At 46.7% G+C, this 12,314-nt stretch overlaps 2 protein-coding genes across 2 annotated transcripts; one reads left to right on the top strand and one right to left on the bottom strand.

Moving 5' to 3' along the window:
- Positions 1-6,813: 6,813 nt before the first annotated feature.
- CCR75_001982 (uncharacterized protein) lies at positions 6,814-7,026 on the bottom strand (the record flags this gene model as incomplete). Its single annotated transcript, XM_067960083.1, has 1 exon — positions 6,814-7,026. One exon carries the CDS (start codon positions 7,024-7,026, stop codon positions 6,814-6,816), a length of 213 nt encoding a protein of 70 aa, XP_067823786.1.
- A 500-nt stretch (positions 7,027-7,526) lies between these two features.
- CCR75_001981 (uncharacterized protein) lies at positions 7,527-10,265 on the top strand (the record flags this gene model as incomplete). Its single annotated transcript, XM_067960082.1, has 1 exon — positions 7,527-10,265. The coding sequence occupies one exon, from the start codon at positions 7,527-7,529 to the stop codon at positions 10,263-10,265; it is 2,739 nt and encodes a 912-aa protein (XP_067823783.1).
- Positions 10,266-12,314: the final 2,049 nt, after the last annotated feature.

Below are 12,314 nucleotides of genomic sequence, written 5' to 3'. Positions count from 1 at the left end.
GTTTCAAGTCCTCAAACAGCAGTTAAGCTGTCACACGATCCGGCTCTTAACACCAACGCTGGTGAAACGCGTACGACTCACTCAGTGTTGGCAGAAGTGTGATCACCAAGTCGTCCTCGCTGACCGGAACGCCCACTGCGTCGACCAGTTCCGTTAGTGTCTTGACCTAGTCGATGTGCCCCAGGACATTATCACTTCTGTTTATCGTGGCCGGCAAAAACCGTCGACGAAGAAAAATCTCGTTCGCCTAGCGTGACAGATGATCGTCAGCGCCTTGCAAGTCTTACGGTTGAGCGTTCCTTGGTCAAACATAGACGTGAAGTGCTCCTACTGTAGCAGTTTCCTATTAGTCACGCTTTTCTAGCACTATGCATTAAGAGTGCTTCGTGTAAAAGCTCGTTCCTTTTAATTTGTTGATGCGGCTGGGGTACCTTTCATGGCGAAACCTTGTGAGGAGTTGGGAGTGAAGAAGACAGGATCTGCAGGGCTTAGGCTCATAACCTAATGAAAATTGCACTCCATTGTTGATGGCAAATACAAATTAAATCCATATTTTTAGGTTACTTAGTTTGCAGATTTAATGCTATCTCTAAGCCAACCGCTACTCCTAGCCGTTCATCACTCTAAGGCTTTCTGGAAGCTACTGACGTCATTCCCATGGCGTCACACTATGGTGTCATTAACGGTATTAATTCGATACTCTACCGGTACACTCAGCTACTTGACATGCTTTGAACAATCCGATGCAGCTCGACACTTCCTTGACAAATAGACTCAACTTGTGCCTGAGAACGAGACACACATTCCTACTTTTTGCCTCGAAGTCTGGTCTGCGCGATAACAAGCCAACCAAAACATTTGAATAATTCGGCTCTTGTCGACTTTGTAATTATCCTGAGAAGAATTTAAGCCCTCTCGCCATCCTAAGCGAGATTTTCGGTGAGTTTATTGCGGTCCGCATGCGTGATCCGTGCAAATCACTGGTGGTGTGGTGCCCAATAAATGCACTTCACCCTTATAAGAGCATACTTAATTGAACTTTTCTCCTTGTCATGCACCGTGCAATTCAGTTGTGCGGCTTCAAAAGCCAAATCTGATAAGAGACGAGACGGACGACGCCGCCGCCATCCTTCTGCATTAGCGCGCTGCTGTATTTAAATTCCTTGCATCCCCAGTCAACGCTAAATGGCTAATGCCGTCTCTCTGATAATACTATCACCGGTGTCTCTACAAGAGATTGCTTCACTGATGAGAACGCATATAATTGCTTTCTTCTGGTAATGCCAAAACCGGTGTCTCTACAAGAGGTTGCCTACTGATGTGAACGCACATACTTGCTTTTTTTTGGCCAAACACATTCCGCATCCTTCTAAAGAGGGCAGACAGGGGCTTAATTCGCTCTGAATAATTTCTGCTTTTCTAATATAGATAGTCAGCAGCCATATGAATTGGCTCAGATCCATCAGGTGACGTGGAACTGGCCGTTCCTCTCAAGCTTCACCTTCTCTGGGTCTGCTCGTACACCTTGTGTAATTGCGATGCAGCCCAGGACATGTATATCGCGGACTCTTATGACGCACATTTGCAAGTTGACGTAATTAGGCGTCTCCTGGAGTCTTCAACACAGCATCCAAATAACGCTTGTAGGCTCTACTTCGCTCAGCCCGTCCTTGGCCTACCATGCACGAGTACATCGTCAAAGTAATGGGACACGTTTGCACGGCACTGACGCATAATGTGAGCCTCACTCGGTTAAATGCTGCCAGTGCATTTTTTATACCTTATGACATAACAAGCCTGCCGCTTAAGGTACTAGTTGTCATTTAAGCAACATCGACTCTTTCATGAGTACCTGATAATATTCAACGTCCAAATCCAACGCGATTTTCTCTACTTTTCCATGGGTCCAACAAGACATCGTTCCGCGGAATCGGAGTTTGTGCCGTTATGGTGGCTGTGTACAGCTTATTGTGAGCTTAACCATGCGCCATCCAACCTGTGGCCTCTCACACACAGAAGGTGGGGCTGTAGTGAGGCGACTTGCCGTCACGCACTTCTTCCGCCTTTGACCGTCTGTCGAAACATTTCGAATGCAATCGACTTGTCCTTTCGTAAAGACCATTGTCTAGTCACACGACACTTGTTGCCAGGCTCCAGGTGAATCCCGTGGCTGATACCTATAACGGCGGGCAAACCGCTCGGCACTTACTTTGGGAACAGGTCACGCTGTTTCCACAGAACTTCATTGAACGGCTATTTCAAGGCATCCCAGCCTTGAGTACCAATCCGTTCCTTCTTGTCGCTCATCAAGACGCTCTTGTCCTTCTTGGACGAAGAGCAACAGTCAAACAGTCAAAGTCAGCTAGTGCACATCTGGAATTGGTGCGACTTCATCGTGGATCACTCCTTCCTGAAAATCGGACCCCACAACATCTCCGAGAGATTTACTATCTCCTCGGCAGATCCCAAGTCGTGCTGAAGAACCTCAACTAAGGATGCCTCCGCCATCTTGTCTTTGACGGCCCCGAATATCTTGTTCGAATGTCCGTCCTCTTGGATCGGGGCCCATTCTAAGGTCACTCGTTTCAAAGTGTTTTTGATCGTCCTTATTTTTCGGGCACTTAAAAATCTCCTAATCACCACAGGCTTTGACCTGGAAGTGAGTACCGTTGCTATCTCACCTTACGCACTACTTCCGACTCGTACCAGGCTTTAAGCTCTGTGCCGGATCTTGCGACGCTTGACATATTGTCAGCTCGCTATCAGCTGCCACAGGCTCTATGCAGGAACAATGAACGCATGACTACTTATCATCGTCTAATTTACTACACCAGCCTCTTCGAGCTAGGCGGACCCTTGTGTTTCCTGACTTCCTGTCGGGACACTTTCAAGTACACAGGCTCTAAGCCTGGGTAGGTTCTGAGTGCACCCTCAATTGTGTTGGACACGGCTTTAGTTGCATAAGTCTTGCTGGAGATCACTTATCAAGGCGTCCTGCGTAGAGATAGCATCTGTGTGTGTACACCAGTCTATTAATGGTTGGTGTCTTGCCAGCCTAGGATGACGTCATGCGGACTCTCCTTGCCTAGCACAGTAAATTTGTCTCGGCAGGAGAAGTTTCAGAATCTGAAGGCAAAATCAAGTTAGAAAATACTCCGATTTTACGAGTGCGCCATTTGCTAAACGAACGATCGCCTCTTGTCGCTTGTCATCCTGGCAAAACGACTTATAGCCCATGGTCACTGTTCCACGAGAAGGGTTGTCAAACGGTCAGAGCCTTGTCTCGAGCGCTATATACCAGCAGGTTTGAAATTGACCTTTCAGAACCTCAGGGACCATGCTACGCATTTGTTCGGTATATGATCATTCAGAGTCCGCGTCAGTAGAGCATCTTGCACCTACTGCGTTCCTGCTTCTCCCGAACCATCTATGGTCGATAAAACACTCATGCGTCGTGTGCGCTGGTTCTTGCCATCGTTCTTCGGTCAGGTTGCTTATCTGCCGGACGTCCAAGCACCAGCAGCTACTCTGGCAAAGCAACGGGCCATAATATCGCGCGCTTGCCGCACTTGAAACAAATGCCGTCTGCATTATCCAAATTTATTGGAGTGGCATCCAGCCTTTCGACTGACGGCTCAAACCAAACCGTCGCCGAGAGGTCCGATACCGGAATACATTAACGTGCTCTCGTTCATGAACGGACTGCGGCACCACCCACAGTAATGGATGCCGACAGCGAGCGCATCTCTTGCACAAATTCTTGGACTGATCGCTTTGCTCACTATCCAAAGTAGTATATCTCGGAGTCGAGACAAAACGCCGCCTCGTAAAGGCGCATCAACCTTACCATGTTTTCCAACATTTATTGGCTCTGTCTGTTTCAGAGTTGGTGTCCAATCCGACATTCGACGAAAAGTTATGTAAATTGAATTCGTTGTTTAGTGACTGGTCACGTGTCATTTCACGTGCATAATTAGGTTTTACCCGGAATGCCCTGCCACCATGGTTAATCGTAATCTCAGTATGGTGCCATCTCGGCCGAACGCAGTCGGTGGACTTACACGTGCCACTCCACATGTTTCAGGATACTACACCCTTGATGACTTGGCCCAAGGCTTACAGTGTTTTCAGCATTCAGTGATTCGTTATCACAACGAGTGTCACTCGACGAAGTACGTGCCGTTCCAACCCCTTTTCCTGAGCCGGGCTCAAGATTAGTGTATTCAACATTGAAGTTCATTAACACAAAACATTATAATGTCTAACACACTGATAGATTCGGTAAGTGTCTTGCGCCAATAGAACTTTTGATGCCTAGCAAAGGTGGCATCATGACTCTCCAAAGCTCTGCTAGGAACATCGCGACTTGCGCCTAGGGCCTTGGACCGCCAATCGATGTATGGCTTATGGCGTCCAAACCAGGCCATACCAAGAATGAGCTCATATCTCGAATCCAAATATAGGACGAGCATAGCGTTCCACACTTTCAAAGTCCAGTAACTTAGAACCCCAGTTCAACGGAGCTATAAAATAGTGACTCGAATCCCAGTCGCTCATCGAACAGTGTTTATACAGCCTTTATGCGCTTTAGGCGCCCCAGCATACAGCTGATTCCCTAAAAGGGAAAAACGTCGAGCATAACATTAAGACGCTCCTGATTCTATTATAGTTGTTCATAGCGACTAACAAGCCAGGCTTGAACTCACGCTCCGTGCCATTGAGCACAGAGCTAAATGGGGCTAAATCCTGTCAACTATCACCTGCTTGAGGTTCAACAGAGCCTAGGCCTTCCAAGTAGGGCGCCCCGCACCTACTGGGTATCGACGTTTTCCCGCACCTACTAGGTATCGACGTCTTCGCGCACCGTTTCAGATTTCTGGTATAGGTCGGGATCGTTGCTCTTTCGAGCTTTGCACAGATTACGCAATGGACAAGCCGGGAGTAAATGCTCAGTACTCCCGCACGTGTAACATCTACGGATGTTACGAGGCTGGTGTACAGCTTAAAGCCCTTCTTCTTCCTCAGCGAAGCTGGGGTCCATGGGTTATAGTCTGTTATAAGAACCCGATGTGCTGGAGGAGTTGATATGGTACCCATGAGTATTACCGCGAAAGGACCTACAGTCGCATCCCGAATTTAACGCGATGTCAACCGCTTCTTCGGAAGTAGTGGGATGTAATGATACAGTTCCGTTCGGACAAGACCCACGCAAAGATCTTCCAAAAATATGATTAATAGAACCACTTCTGGTAATGTTTTTGCTGCATGGCAGCAATAACTCCTTGACGAAGTCCGCTAGGATACGTTTACTCTGACGGGGTACGCTAAAATTGGCGACCTACGCGAAAGCATAGTAGGCGGCGCAAACATTCCGAGTTAACTCCCGTTTAAGCGATTTCCATGTGGGAAAAGCGGCATCTATGGAAGTGCCACATATGAGACTTCACTAATTGGCTCTACCACAGAGCTCCGAGATGACTAGGGCCACCTTTTGGCGTTCGGTTTGGACTATGGCCGAAGTCAAGGCCATGTCGATTTGCCTGAGCCAAAGCAGGAGACTTTCTCCTTCTTTGCCCTCATATGTGCGAATGTTGACAATAACAGGGCGAGCCTTGGGCTCGGAGTCAGGTAAGGGTTGTAGTATTATGACCTCACTTGTGGTTTGGTCGTTTTGCGCGAGTGCACAATACCTCAGAGTAACAACCCATCATACTGTGGACTTAGATATCGACGGCTGTGCACAAGCACAGTCAGCGTCGAAGGTCCTCCATTGTGACGTGAGCAGAGTTACCGGGATAAGTCAAAAAGACTCAGGCGTAGATTGACTACGAGTGTTACCAGGTGTAGCGGAGCTTTCTCGCACCTTAAATGAGAGGAAGACTTATAAGCTCAGAAAGTCAGTTAGTTCTATAAAACTAAAAAAATAACATCTCAGTGAGTTGTACAAGCTCGCAGAGCTTGATGTATCCTAGTTCAAGGGATTTAGGGGCTCGTAGAACCAAGTAACAACTAAAATTTTCGAGAGTATATACTTTAAAAAGGTCTCTTTCTCTCGTAGATCAATGCGCAAGCCTTAAGAAGTAACTGACGCTGTACGATCAAAAGGGGAACTGATCTTTATTTAATTATTTAAATTATACTTTTTTTAACTAAAATCGTAATAAATTTCCGCCGCCAAATCTAAATTTGGTTATTAGCTATTTTAAAATGAACAGAAAAAAAGTCATTTACCCATAAAGTATATGTACCAGAACAACGGTTTATTAACGGAAATGTGCCCTATTACACACGAAATGTATAGGTATCGATAAGATTGTTTGTCATAACATTATCACTATGTAAAAATTGCCGCAATACTCTTGTTTCAATATGTAACTAACTGGCTCGCCATGTATACGATACTCCAGAATATCAGCACGAATTAGAAGCTAGTAAAATCCGCATAAGCTCTTGCCCTTTGAAGACTTTAAGCGCACGCTGAGGCGTACCGTCAGCCGTGTAAAGAGACGGGTAATTATGTTAGAGGCCTAATTTGAACATAATTACAAAAGACATGTTGTAAATTGCGGCTTTTATGTCTCGTTGTAACACTGCTTTAAGTTAACGCACGACAACACGTTGCACACACCTCTACGGCAATGGATTGACTTGATTTGGCCACGTCCGCGTATTATCTCAAATTCGAAAAGTTAGACAATCGGCCCGCTGCACAAAGAATTCATGTCCTTTTAATAAATAAATTTGTAATTGTCGTCGCCGTTTATAAATTTGTAAAATGGATTGATTATAGCCACAACAAAGTAGCGAAAAAATCTATCCGATAAAGCATCTAATGTCGATCTCGGAGCAGATCACTCGCGACTTCATTACTGTTGTCTGACCGTATCCAATCTCGAAGAATGAAATGCGATCTGGCAGCACCATATCATTAGCTACTCGCTGTTCTTTTCTTCTCAAGTTTCTTTCATTTCGGTGCTGCCGTTGCACACTGCTCCTGGTCTCACTCGTACCTTCCAACTCGACCATTCTACTCGAATCCTAGCCAATTTTTATAGCGTCACCCCGCTGACTACGTTATTCGAAAAAAAGGAATCCCGCTGAGCTTATTTCGTTCAGTTTTGTCAAAGAATGACGACAAGAAAGAAGTGTGCCTGTTACCACAATGGTCTTCTGATTTATTAGTAGCGACTATTTTTCAAAGGTCTTTTCAACTGAACTTTTTTTCCCCGAAAACATCTGACAATATCGTGCCCGACGAGATTGGCAACTATAGCACCAAAGTCGGTTGAAACTGAACTTATGCATCTGTGGCCAAGAAGCTTTATTAAAGTATACCCCGAAACTCGGAAACCGTCCATGCCATCAATTTTATACCATCTGCCACCCATGGCCAGTGCAGTCGTCTTGCCGTTTTGTGTCCAGTTCAGCACCTTTTTATCCCAGTTGTAAACGTAAACGGCCACTCTCATTCGTTTAATTCGACACGTAGACTTTCATTTTCGATTTTCTACTTGGCAACGAGGAAGATGGCCAGACTTGGCACTTCCGCGCGTGCGCTCGCAACAGCTCGAACAACTCGCTTCCTGCTCGCATTCTCGGTGCTTCTAGCGACTATCGTTTCTACAACTACAGGTCAATTGCCGAGCGAGTACGACAATATTATTGTCCGTCAACTTAGTGGAGGAGGAGGGGATGTTGACAAGAATAAAACTGTGCCATTCAACTCGTGGAGTAACAGCATTGACACGCTTCAGTATGTTCTTGCATTCGTTGTCGTGCTTGTTGCGGCGCATCCACTTGGGTTGTTTTTTCCTCGATTTTTTAAATTACCCTTGATCACGGGCTACCTCGTCATTGGCGTCATTGCCGGTCCATTTGTCTCGAATTTACTTACCAAGGATCTTGTCAAGATGCTCTCAAGTTACGTCAGTGCCTTGGCACTTTCGTTTATTTCGTTTCAAGCGGGTCAAGAAATTTACCTCCCGGAATTGCGTCCGCAACTTAAATCCATAATGTTGCTCCTTGGTGTATTGTACATCACCGCCATGGTCATCTTATCTGCCGGCATTTTGTTCATGGAAAGTGCCTTCTTCTACTCGGACATGGATTTCTTGTGTCAATTGGGCATTGCACTCATGTTTGGGTCCATTTCCGTGCTTGGATCACCGGCAACCGTTATGGCCATTAAGATTGAGCTCAATAGCGTTGGTCCTTTCACGAGTCTCATGCTTGGCGCGACCATGACGGCAGAATTCATCGTTCTCATTTCGTTCTCTGTCTCGCGCATTGTGTCGTCCATTTATTGTGCCAAACTCAATGTCTCGATGCTTAATCTGTTTTATACCATGTCCATTGTTGGCTCCAATGTCCTCGTCGGTGTCATTCTCGCAGGGGTGACCCTCTTGATCTTTAAACTCCCAGGCGGCGAATCGCCTCACGACGACCACTCTCACGATCACAAATTAGACGATAATGCGGCGTATTGCAACCAAAACACCACAAAGAAAGAAAGCGGTACAATGACGCAACCCAAAATGGACACGAATACGGACTTTTCCATGGACGACCTTCACCCTCCTTCGTCGTCAAGCTGTCTCTCTCCTCAAGCCGTCTTGTCGTTCAAAGGATTCCTTTGGCTTTCCATGGGCTACATGTTTTACATTTCCAGTGGTTTGGTCGCGGAAGCCACGGCCGCCGCGTTTGGATTGTCCTGGGAAATCAAATTTGAAGCACTTCTGGTGCTCATGATTGCATCGTGTGTTGCGGGACATCACACGGGAATTCGTCACGACATGCACGTGATTCTTGACACGGCGGCCCCGTATTTCTTCTTACCATTCTTTGTCATGACGGGGGCATCGTTAAAACTTGATCAAGTCGTGGCAGCCATTCCCCTCATGAGTCTTTACGTGATTCTGCGATACCTTGCCATCTTTCTTGCGTGTTACTTTGGTGGACGCTACGTATTAAAACTCACTCCACGTCAGTACAATAATCTGTGGCTCACCATGACGCCTCAAGCCGGTGTGGCCCTTGGACTTGCCAATGAAGTCCAAGCCATGAGTGATGAACAATGGGCAGCAGACTTTTCAGCCACGATCGTGGCGGCTGTGGTTGTGAATCAAATTGTTGGACCTGTGTTGTGTGCCATGGGACTTGGACGGGCCGGGGAGACGCTTCAAGATCGGTTAAAGGCCGGCGGCGTGCATGACCCGAAAGAGAAATTGGAGAGTTTGGAAAAAGGTGGGTTTGATCGTTCAATGATGCCACAGCACGACCGATTGAGCGTCGTGACGGGCAATGGACCTGCGGGTCCCTTTGATTTAAGTCGACGCATGTCCATGGACCCACGCGGGAACGTTATGGCACTGAATAAAGTCCGGAATGCCGTCGTAATTGGCGACGACGAAGTTGCGTTTGAAATTGCTTTGGGTTTGTCCCTCTATGGGGCACGCGTGAATGTGCCACTATTGGATAAAAAACGCACCAGTAAATGGCAAGTAATGAATGAAGCCATCTTGCAGCGCGCGGCCAAGGGCGACTTGATTACGTATAAGAATACACTACAAGATCAAGAGAGTGCCCGTGCCATGTCGTCGGCGGACGTCATTATCTTTACAGGCGATGCGAATCGCACACGGGAGAACATTCAGATGCTCTTGTCATTAATGGGCGGCGTCCATCCGCGCATGATTGCCATGGTTCCGGATTCGAAAGTTAGTAACGAAATGAAAGCACAAGGAGTGTTGGTCATTCAACCATCGATTGCATTGGCTAATATTGCGACCCGCATGGCTTTATTGGATCTTAAGATGGCAGAAGCGTTGTCGAACGAGATAAGTACGACGAGCGAATTAAGTACGGCGTCGTACTTCTTGCGGGCCGAGAGCCACGATGTGACCGACATGCGCATGGAAGGCCGGCGGTTGGCCTTTGGCCATAATGTAGTGAATCACCATTCGGTGGATTATGATCGACTTGCGGAGGCGCTGCGCTCCGAGCATTTGCCAATGCCACCGCCGCCATCGCGTGTAGCCATGTTTGGAACCTCGTCGGCCGCGGGTTTTGACCCGTTTCATCAAGAACGCAACGCGAGTAATTTCTTTGTCATGCACGACGACCGGGATGATCATGACGAAATTGTCGTGGATGCACCGTATGGACCGTATTCCTCTCGTGGCAATTCGATGGTAAGTCGTCACGAGTCCTCAATGCACCTTGGTTCGAGTCGCCTTCGTTATTGTGATATGTACAAGTCTCGATGATTGTTGTGTTTGGTCTTCGCGACGTCCTTCAGTGTACACATTTAAATGCGCCAATTCTGTTGCGATTTAAAAAGGTAGGACTCTAATCGATAAATATACAGAGTCGAGCTTTTTTACACCTTCTCGTTAGGAAAGGTATGCTGAGACTCTCGAGCTCACGTGCAAATTAAAAAAAAGGGTATCGCATGCTTTTTACTTCCGACTACGAAACGGTTGAATTTTTATTATTGATTGCTTTTAATAGAAGGGCCGCCGCTATGGGTAATATTCCAAAGGCTTATCCATTGGTAAATATAGACCATTATATCTACTTTCTCCGCAGTCCAGTCAGCGCTGGACGCGCGCAAAGATTAAGACAGATGAGACTTTTAGCACATATTTTGTATTAGTTTATAATTAAGTTAGTATTAAGTAGATAGACAAGAAATACTTAATTATATTAATACAGTTTTCATTTAACCCTCTTTAAAGCATGTGTTTTAAAGAGAAGACTCCCTCTGCACGTACTAGCGTACGTGAAGTGACGTGAGGCGCCACTCGCACTGAGGCAGTCCGAAGTGGACTTGTACTGAAGCAGTACAAGTCAGTAGTGCCCCGTTACACCTGGAAGCACTTTATAGTCCGTCCAAGGACCAAATTCCATCAGCTAACATGGACACGTTAGATGATACTGGAAATACGCATCACGTTTTCCGTGAAAGCTACTCCTTTCTAAGTGCCATAGAAAGGACTGAGGTCGAACGAATGAGTTCGACTGTAGGGAACGATGCCATATTGGCCATGCTGTCCGATTTGGACAGAGATGCCCTCCATTCAGCCATCGCCAAGTTCATGCAACATGAATTTGACGAGGTAGCCTGCCATCCGTTCCTCGCGACCATTGGTTTGTAACCACGTTACTATCTTTATGTTGTAAGTAACAGCAAAAAAAACTGGGGACGTCACTATCTGGCAGGATAGTGCTGATGAACTCCAAACATTACTAAGCAGCAAGTCTCTCAACAGGCAGAACTGTTGAGGTTACAACAGGTACAGACCCCTGTACCTGGGATGACGCACACGCGTCGTCCCAAAACCTTAAAGATTGAAATCTTTAAGCTGAAACAGAAGCCACTGCTGCGTGAACAAGTACTTGCGATCGATAAATTCTATATCGATCGATCAAAAGCGGGTAATGGGAGGGAGTCAACCTTCCCACATAGCTCTCCGACCTTCTGTGTGCGGAAGGCCACAGGAGGGTGGCGGATAGTGCACGCATTCAATAAACTGAATGCTGCAACGGTACTGGCTCAAACGCCGATACCTAGAAAAGACGTAATCATCGATGGTATGTCTAAGAGTACGATCTTTTCGTCTATAGATCTGATGGATGGAATTTATCAGATCCTTATGCGTGAACGGGACATCCCGTACACAGCAGTGGGCATTCCGAGCGGAATGCTCTGGGAATGGCTAGTAATGCCTCAGGGGCTTAGTAACGCCCCTGCAACATTCAACAGATGCGTAACGAATCTGTTGAGACCGGTGCGACAATTCGCACCGAGTTATAATGACGATGTATTCGTCCATAGCCGAGCCATGGACGGAAAGGCGGACGTGGAAATTCATAAATCTCACGTTCGTCAGGTTCTTACACTTATGCGAAAGCATAAGTTGTACGCAAATCTCAAGAAGTGTGTATTCGCTGCAAGCGAAATACCACTTCTTGGGTGCATCGTCGGCAAACACGGCGTGCGCCCTGATCCCGAAAAGATCAAGGCAATTCCTGGCTGGCCAGTTCCAGTCGATGGCGAGGGACTTAGAAATTTCCTTGGTTTAGCGGCGTACTTGGCAAGTACTCCCGCAATTATGCAGCGATGACAGTTCATCTCTCTCGTCTCTTGAAAAAAGACGAGAAACGCTAATTGTCAGCGTTCGTTTGAAGGAATCAAGCAAAGCTTGATGAAATCGCCCATCTTGGCGATTGCAGATCAAGACAGACCATTCCATGTGGTCTGTGACGTCAGCGATTTTGCAATCGGCTGTGCGTTAATGCAATACGATACAGAC

This window comes from Bremia lactucae, linkage group LG11, assembly GCF_004359215.1.
Source record: "Bremia lactucae strain SF5 linkage group LG11, whole genome shotgun sequence".
Taxonomy (NCBI): Eukaryota; Oomycota; class Peronosporomycetes; order Peronosporales; family Peronosporaceae; genus Bremia; species Bremia lactucae.
This window is presented reverse-complemented; position numbering and strand designations above follow the sequence as displayed.